The 9103-nt window shown below is 38.4% G+C and overlaps 1 protein-coding gene across 1 annotated transcript; it reads right to left on the reverse strand.

Annotated features, from left to right (window-relative positions):
• Nucleotides 1–1350: 1350 nt before the first annotated feature.
• On the reverse strand, nucleotides 1351–3615 carry LOC111888965 (protein RETARDED ROOT GROWTH-LIKE). Its single transcript, XM_023885097.2, has 7 exons — nucleotides 3018–3615; nucleotides 2824–2935; nucleotides 2384–2543; nucleotides 2137–2285; nucleotides 1907–2058; nucleotides 1708–1822; nucleotides 1351–1618 (listed from the first exon to the last, which is right to left on the reverse strand). Exons 1-7 carry the CDS (start codon nucleotides 3509–3511, stop codon nucleotides 1481–1483), a joined length of 1320 nt encoding a protein of 439 aa, XP_023740865.1. The 5' UTR covers nucleotides 3512–3615; the 3' UTR covers nucleotides 1351–1480.
• Between the last annotated feature and the right edge of the window lie 5488 nt (nucleotides 3616–9103).

Below are 9103 nucleotides of genomic sequence, written 5' to 3' on the forward strand. Positions count from 1 at the left end.
GCAAATGGGACAAGACCACATCAACACCATGTCAAAATATTAGGTTGTTGATTTGTAGTAGTTCACACTATGTATTATTGTCTATTTGTCTTATCTTACTCCGAGTATTATAAATAGGAGTGTCAAACCTTGTATCAAAAGCATCTTTTATCAATTCAAGAATCATGTCTGTCATTCTCTCTAAACATTATCTTTGCATATTTGCTTCATTTGTATTCTCATTTTACTCTTGCATTGAATATTTGGTTATTCTACAAGGCTTGATGGATATAATCCAAACTCAAATAGAACTCATTAAAAGCCTCCATTATTGTTCTTTACTCAAGGTTTAAGTCATTAAACCTTGTCCAGGATATATCCTCGCAATATCCTTTGGTCTTTCAGTTACTTTTTCCCTTGCATGTTTATTGCGAATTTCTTGTCCCTGTGGAACATAGAACAATTCATGAGACAAACACATGAAATATATATTGTTCTATCTTATAGGAGACTAAGAAAAAGTAATCTTCAGCAAAACCTAAAACCTGTGGCAATTAATTTCGGTTGGAAAAAGTCACATCTTTTGGCAACAGATGCGTTGAATGGTAGACAAAATGGATATAATTGTTATACTATGGATGACCAACATTACAAATATGACCAACACTACTTAAGTAACCTAAGCAAAAAAATATCGTTATTGACTTCTTTTCTCTGGATACTTTTGGCATAGATTTTCTTACTCTTAAACTCCTTCAACCCTCGTGCATGTCATATAGAGGGTTTTTGTCATATATATTTCCTGATAGAAGATCAATGCCTTGGAATTTTTTGCAATCTTTGATGTATCAGATGCATAAACCAAATTTACTTAAATTACAAAACTAACTATCAAATTCAAACAATTTGCAAATTTTACTGGATATTTAGGGAACTCATAAATTATTTTGATCTAGGTTGATTTCTATTGCAAAATGTTCGTCTTCTTACTTTAACTCCATAACTACATAGTAGAATTTCAACTTCAAGGTTTCATTGATTCCAAAATCTTATTTTGAGACAGATAAAGTGTTCATGGTAGAAAAGATGTAAAATGTTTAGTGAATAAAAGGAGGCGTAAATTGTTATTTGAAAAGACAAAGATTTTATTAAACTAGTATGATGAGTGTGGAAAAAACACTAAAAAACTAAACAAATAACACTAATATGATTGTGAAGCCAACGCACCTAATTAACTATCATCTTAATGCTTCCATTATAAATTCAGAAAAAATAATGAGAGTATTTTATAATAATGAGAAAGTATTTTATCAAATAATATGGTAGATCATGCAATTATAATCGGGTCCTCTATCACATTCACACCTACAGGAATCAAAAAACTATCTTCTTGAACTTTATTCTCTTTGTAAATATATAACAAACATCAACTAAAATCAAGCTAACATTCCAAGTCACACACTTAAATAATTTAGCCATTTCCACCCACATATACACTGTTTTATAGGGATGTGACAGATTTATGAGCAATGTCATAAACAGATATAAGAATTTCAGCACCTATCAATATTATAATCAGCCACTCCAAAAAATCCGATTTCCTGTTCTGCAAAATCTCTTGAAGAAACCGAATGTTATGCTGCAATCAAAATGCATAACAAAACCATCACCCTTCAATTTCACCAAAAAAACTAAAACAAATTTCCATATAAAAAAAAAACACTTTACCTCAACAAACTTCAACTTAAAATCCAAACTCGCGAAACGCTGAGTCAACTCAAATTCATCTCTTAAATACTCCCATATCTGTGCATATTTCGCATCCTTCCATGCAATATCAGATCTACACAACAGTCGACCCAATTCAATTTTCTATCAGAAATCTTTTATCCGTTCATTAATGACATCAGCAAGAGTAAAAGTTTACCTCTCAAAAAGTCCGAGCTTAAGTATGACATCAGCAAGATTTGAATTTGCCTTCCCCACCAACTGAAAAAGCTTTTTCCTTTTCATGGTGAAAGTTCCAGTTTTTTCCATGCCACGGTTTATATCAGTGAATTCTGCAACCATCCCATCAACCTAAAACAAGAAATATCAAGAATTGAACTAATAATCATTCATATGAAATATATAGCAGAAACTTATTACACTGCTTACCTGGCGAACATAGTAATCGAGAGCTATACTTTGACCTAAAACACTGCCAATTGTACGAATCCCATCAATGTTCAAATACTGCAGCATTATATAATCCAACCCACCTTGCATCCATGTGTCCAAACTTGGTTTCTCTTTCACCTCATACTCTGAGTTTAAGCAAAAAGAAAAAGAAGATTACAATTATATGGATTTGAATGACAATATAAGGAAAAAGGTTAAAGATCATAAAGTCATGAGAGCTCACCATCTTTTCTAATCTCTTGGAGCAATCCTGAAGCATGACTTTTTACAATATTCAGATACTCATCAACTTCATGATCACGGACATTGAATAAGACAATGGAGCCATACTGAAAAACTACCATGTAGCTGCTTTCACTCCCACTTAAACTCGAACCCAAACCCTGAAAAAAGAATAATCATCAAGAAGCTTCAGAAGTAGAAACTAGAAAACACTGAAATCATATGTAGCTTCAACTTCAAGATTCATGGGAAATACAAGATGTTGTGATGCTGGTGTGCTTCATTCCCTGTTTCAGTTTTAACTCTTTAAGCACTAAAAGCTTGTATGAACCTTGTTGAGTGTTGCTATGCACATGTATCTCCAAAATGTTTCTTGCAAATAACTAAACATACAGCGAATGCAACAAAAATCTCTTGATCACATGAACAAAACAGACTTACAATATGCTCAGGCTTGTTGCTGCCAAACCTCAATACAATGTAATTAGTCATGCGTGATGTAGGCTGGATAAAATTGGGTCTGTTCTGTTCCACCAGACTTCTCAAATCCACACTGCAATCAAATCACGCAATATTCACAACCAATGGAGTGATGAATAGGAAAAATTAACCATTTTAAGCAGCAATTATCATACCTGGTAGAGAAGAAATAAGCCCTTACAGAAATGGGCGGCTTAACGTCCTCGTCAGTCACAAAATCATCGCCGGAATCCTCAACCTCTGCGCACACAGCAGGTTCATCCCACTCCAGCGTATCAGCGACCGAAAACGACGGGGAGGAGGAGGAGGAGGAAGCCGAAGACGAAAAAGAAGAAATACATTTAGCCCCTATATAGTTCGAACTAGAGCCAAACAAATCACGAGCAGTCGTTGGAATCGGAGAAGATGTAGAAGAATGTGAGAATCGGCATAGACTTAGGGTTAGCGAAGAGCGCGGCGGCTGAACCCCTAAGGGCTGATGTGGTAACTGCGGCGGTGTGAGGAGAGTAATAGGGTTTGAGGCGAGTGCGATGAGGGTTCGCAGTGATCTGAGAGTTAGGGTCTGAGAAGAAGAGAATGATGGAATGAAGAGCATGATGGCAGTGGCGGTTTTCGTGTAGTTGCCGATTAATCGGTTATTCCGCCACATTTTCAACGATGCCGGAGCATTACGCTGCCGTGTTTACCCGACGTAGTCTTGGCCTCTTGAGGCAGCGTATGCGGATTTGTTGAATCGGGTTTAGGTTCACTTAATTTTTCGCTTTAGTCGTTTATACTTTTAATAGTTTTTAGTTTATTAGCTTATTGGTTATTTGTTTAGTGTGGTGAGAATAAATATTTTTTTAAAATGTGTTTGGATTAACTTATTGTGGTGGGAATAAGCAATAAACATTTAAGTGTTTGGCAAAATAAAACGGTTTATATGAGTAAAATGACCAATAAGCAATAAGTATTCCCCCCTTGCTTATTAAAACTAGTTTATTTTGTTTATTCCTACCACAATAAACTGATTTTTTAAGCATCATATCCAAACACTCAAATTAGCTTATTGTGGTGAGAATAAGCAATAAGCTAATAAGCAACCATTTTTTCTCTATCCAAACACCCCCTTAAATGGTTTTAAATTTTGAAAAATATTATTCAATTTTAAATGGTTGCTCATGCCAGAGGAAGAATAATTGGTTCGAAGGCATCGGTATGTTGGTGTGGATTGTGGCATGTCATAAGAACATCGTCCCTCGACGGTGGCATGACAAAGTAGTGGAAGAAATTACTCTCATATCTTTTCCTTTACTGATATTTCCTTATTGTAATTGGTATCCTTTTAGTTTTCCATTCGATGTATATATATGGTTGATCCTTCTTTAATCTTTTGGGATCAATATACACAAAAATACATAAAATTCAATTCTATATGGTATCAAAGCGGGTCTCATACCGATTCGCCAAAACCACAAAACCTTATACAATTGTTCATCGTTTCATTATGGCCGGTGACGAAAGCAACTCAGGGCCCAAAACCAATAACCAAACCATCAACTACAACTCACCATATTACCTTCATCCATCAGATTACCCAAAAAAAATGCATGTAAATGATGCGCTGAACGACAATAACTATCTCGATTGGATTCAAGAGATGGATAATTTTCCATTCACGAGAAACAAAATAGGTGTAACACCCGATGGTTCTAAGGTGTTATTTATTTAATCATTTATTTTATTGTCAAAACATGTAAGTTATGTTGGACTTAAAGGATTTGGGCCTCTATGTGTGGGCTTAGCTGAGGCCGTACGTTGGGCGTAAGCCTGGTGTACGCAGGACGTAGAAGGATCACAAGGAAACGCGAAGGCATGCACGTACGCGCAGCGTACAAGGTTGTACATACAACGTACGTGGCCAGACTCGAAACCCTAATTTCCAGGATTCAAGCCTTATACAATGTCATTAAGTCCCATGTGTTAGCCTCCTTATCAACCTCTATAATCCAAAAACTCTAATACCGAACCCTTTATCATCTTGGTGTGTTCTTGACCTTGTGGAGTGCATTTTTGGTAGTTTGTTGCCTTGGAAGGAAGAATAAGAAATTGGTGAAGGAGAGTTGTTGGAGTTTGAGCTTGAAGATTCGGGTTATCATCATCATTTGGCATTCATTTGAGGTGTGAAGCTCATAACTTGCTTTGTTAATGCTTAGATCTCCTTTGTTTGAGTTATTGGACCTTTTTGGTCCCATGGATGAGATCTTGTGGATTATCGTCATTTCTGAAGCTTAGAGTTGCTACTCTTAGTGTTCTTTTGGTCTTAGAGTCAAAAAGTTGTCATCTTGGAAGCCTTGAACCACCCATGGATGAGGTTGAGTTCATTTTATGGAAGTAATGTGTGATATTTCGAGATTGGGTTCATTTGAGGCATGCAAAGCCACAAATTTCACGACTTTATGGTTTAAGATACTTTATATGACTCAAATTTGTGATTAGGACCCTTGGTCTTAAGGATTTAAGAGCTTATTGGAAATATGGCTTAAGGACTGAGTATGTTGGGCGTACAAGCTCGTACGCGCAGTGTACAAGCCATGTAGCCTGTACGCTTAGCATACAGTTGAATACGCCCCACGTACTCAATGAATTGGGCTTTGCGTCTTTTTGGGCCTTGTTTGGGCTACTTCCATGGACATTGTCGTTTTGGGCCTTAGTGGGCCATCTGTGTGGCATCCTCATTTTCACGGCCAGAAAATACCGATTTTTTTATGCTTTATAAAAATCATAGTATCTCTTTTAATAAAAACGTTACGGAATTTGTTCCCAGAAAAATATTATCAAAACATTTCTGAAAAAATGTATTTTTATTCATTTTAAAACATTTGGGATGTCATCGTCAATACAGAAACATAAGCATAAACAGAACTTACATTCATTATCATTAGTGATATATCTCCTTAATCCCTCGGTGTAATGTAACTTCATATAGACACCTGTGATACAAATAAGCTAGAGTGGGTTAGGTTAGGAAACCTGGTGAGTACATAGGGTTTTCAACCCACAATAATATAATTATTATGTTTAAACATCAAACAATCAACCCAATTACCCATCCTCATTATCTTCTTTAATCTTAATGATCTACCCTAAGAATTAGCTATTCCTCGTTCATTCATTCCTAAGGATCATCCTAAGGAATCGATACGAAATTCATCGTTGCCAGGGTTTACTCAACAGACACTAAGTCACATAGATGCCAGGGTTTAGGCACTAAGTCTCATAGTCGCCAGGGTTTAGGCACTAAGTCTCATAGTCGCCATGGTCTTTCAGGGTACATCTGGTGAACACGCAGTTCAAAACATCTGGTGAACACTTAGTTCAAAACATATGGTGAACACTTAGTTCAAAAATACTTAGTGAATACATAGTTCAAAAACACCTACAAGTTACGAGCCTGCCAGTGTTCCACTGGACTGTCTAGAATAGTCCGTGGTCGTCGTCTATACTATGCTAGATGGCTAGATCATCTTAAACATTGAGGTCTCTCATCATTTTATCACACATCAACTATTTCATCTACCCATGTTTTACCCAACATTTTCGTAGATATAAAATACATATACAGTTTAAATCATTTTAAACATGTATAAAATTGTTTCATCTGGCATAGACAGCAAGTATGCAAATAATATGCACACATAGCATGTAATTTATATAAAATACTTTATATCTATGTGCAAGCTGAAAGTAACTATGCACTCACTTGTTAAGGTGGTGACTCGGTACTCGGACATCACTTCGTTATCTCAAAACAATTTTCCCTTGACAAAACCTAGTATCAATACCACTAGGGTTTAGTCTAACACTTGACGAGACTAATTAATAGTCTAGCTATTATTACTATTATATAAGCATGAACACAATACTTTTCACCCACTATATACAGACGAGGCCATACATGGAACACCGGTGGGCAGGATCATTTTGGCATATAAGCACTTCTGAACCAGCAACCCAAGCGACCCTCCAAACTGAAACCCCCGTACCGCGAGTGGTTAACCGTTGGTGATGAACTAGGTCGAATGAAACCGTTGTCCAACAGCTCCTGAAGTTGCGTCATGAGCTCCTTCATCTCCGTCGGTGCTAATCGGTAAGGTGCTTTTGCTATCGGTGTTGTTCCTGGTAACAAGTCTATATGAAACTCCACTTGTCTATCAGGTGGTAATCCGGGAAGATCTTCGGGAAAGACTTCCGGATAATCACACACAACCGGTATATTCTGCACCTCTTTCTTCTCCTTCTTAGCATCGATTACGAATGCCAAGTACGATGCACATCCTTTGGACAAACATTTCCTGGCTTTCATCAGGGAGATGATTCCAGAATTCACTCTGCGTTCGTCCCCGTACACCATAAATGATTCTTTTTCGGGTGGGTTTACCCTTAATATTTTCTTTCGGCATTGAATCTCAGCATTGTTGGCGCTAAGCCAATCCATACCCAAAACGATGTCAAAACCGTTTAACTCTATGGGCAATAGCTCTTCATGGAATTCGTTTCCGTTTAGGTCAATGACGATGTTCCTAATACAATTACTAACATGTACGAATTTGCCACTGGCAACTTCTACAATCAGGGCATTATCTAGTTTTTCTACAGGCAATGCTAATTTCCCACCAAATTTATGCGACACAAAGGAGTAGTTGGCTCCGGAATCAAATAGTATATTTGCAGGCAACCCATTTACAAGAAAGGTACCTGAAGCGACGTCTGCTGCCTCCAAAGCAGCCTCGAGCGTCATCTGGAAGGCTCTCGCCTTCGGCTTTGGTGGTATGTTGGGTCTTCCTACCTCCTTCTTCTTCGGGCAGTCCTTCAAAATGTGCCCTTCTTCATTACACCCATAACAGGCCTTCTGGTTGAGGGTGCATTCATTGGCATAGTGCCCAGGCTTTCCGCATTTGAAACAAGTAACCCCTCCGTCATACTTCCCAGAGTGCTTCTTCTTGCACTTGTCACACCACTTTGCTTCTGATCCTCCTCCTCTCGAACCAGACTTCGATAATCTACTCTTCTTGTTGGACTTCAAGGATCCATCGAACTTCCGTTTCTCACCAACCTCAGCCCTTTCCAGACCTCTTTCCTTTTGTTGGGTCTCCACGTTCTTAGCTGCTCGAACAGCTGATTTCAGAGTGGTTGTCATCTTGACTGTTGGGCCAAAGTCAGCCGGCAGTCTGTTTGCGAATTTCTCAATTTTGGAAAGTTCGGTTGGCACTAGGTATGGAAACAACTTCATCTTTTCCGTAAATGCAGCAGCATAGTCATCGATGCTCATTCTCCCCTTCTTCAAATTTTGGAACTCATTGTTCAGATCTATCAAGTCTATCTCTGAACAATATTGCGCCTTCAGTTGTTCCAAGAACTCATCCCATGACATTTTCAGAGCTTCTCCTCGTGGCATTGTATCTGCCAATAGCTTCCACCAGCTCAAGACTCCAGTTTTCAGTTGTCTCACAGCGAAGACAGTCTTATGCTTCTCGCTGCAGTCGTAGCTCTCAAACACTATCTCCATCTCGGAGATCCAGTCCATAATCTTAACAGGCTTTGGGCTTCCTGAGAGACTTGGTGGTTTCGCACCCAAGAAATTTTTGTACATCTGCCCATCCTTGTTGTTTCTCCCTTCTGGGCCATCCCTTTGCTCACCTTGAGTCCCTACTTGACTCATTTGGCGGCTGTAGTTCCCTTCCTCATATTGCTCGGGAACTGGCTCCGTCGGTTCAACATGTATGGTAGGTTCGTCCCTATTCTCGTGGAGCATCCGTCTCATTTCTTCCCTTTGTTCAACTAGCATAGCCTGAATCATGGCCTGAACTCCAGCCATTGTAACTGGCTCAGGTGCAACTTCTTCAACAACAGGTATTTGTTGAACCACTGGGGGTTGGTTCCTATCTCCATTTGCGTTCACGTTTCCGCTATGGGTCCTTGCCATCTTGATCTATACACCGAATAAGGTGAATTTAGATTTTTATTTAGGATAGACGTTTAAATCGTCCTTATCACTCCGAAACGTTTACATGCTAGTTCTAATATCGTAGTCATACGTTTAGAATCCTAAACACATAAGGTTTCTAGATCCGGTCGGCAACAGACCATAGATCCGAACAAACAACAACATATCATGCACAAAGCGTTTAGCACATAAAAGCATTTTAGGCATAATTCCTAAAATAAGCTAGTGCTCACACCTCACAATCATCGCTTAGCA

This window comes from Lactuca sativa, chromosome 8, assembly GCF_002870075.4.
Source record: "Lactuca sativa cultivar Salinas chromosome 8, Lsat_Salinas_v11, whole genome shotgun sequence".
In the NCBI taxonomy this organism is placed as follows: domain Eukaryota; kingdom Viridiplantae; phylum Streptophyta; class Magnoliopsida; order Asterales; family Asteraceae; genus Lactuca; species Lactuca sativa.

What these genes read in the sequence shown, in the direction of transcription:
- LOC111888965 (XM_023885097.2), bottom strand. Translation starts at nt 3,511, where the DNA reads ATGTGGCGGAATAACCGATTAATCGGCAACTACACGAAAACCGCCACT. An exon ending in TCGATTACTATGTTCGCCAG is followed by an intron (nt 2,059 to 2,136) that starts GTAAGCAGTGTA and finishes TTCTTGTTTTAG; the next exon opens with GTTGATGGGATGGTTGCAGA. An exon ending in AAGCTCGGACTTTTTGAGAG is followed by an intron (nt 1,823 to 1,906) that starts GTAAACTTTTAC and finishes ACTGTTGTGTAG; the next exon opens with ATCTGATATTGCATGGAAGG.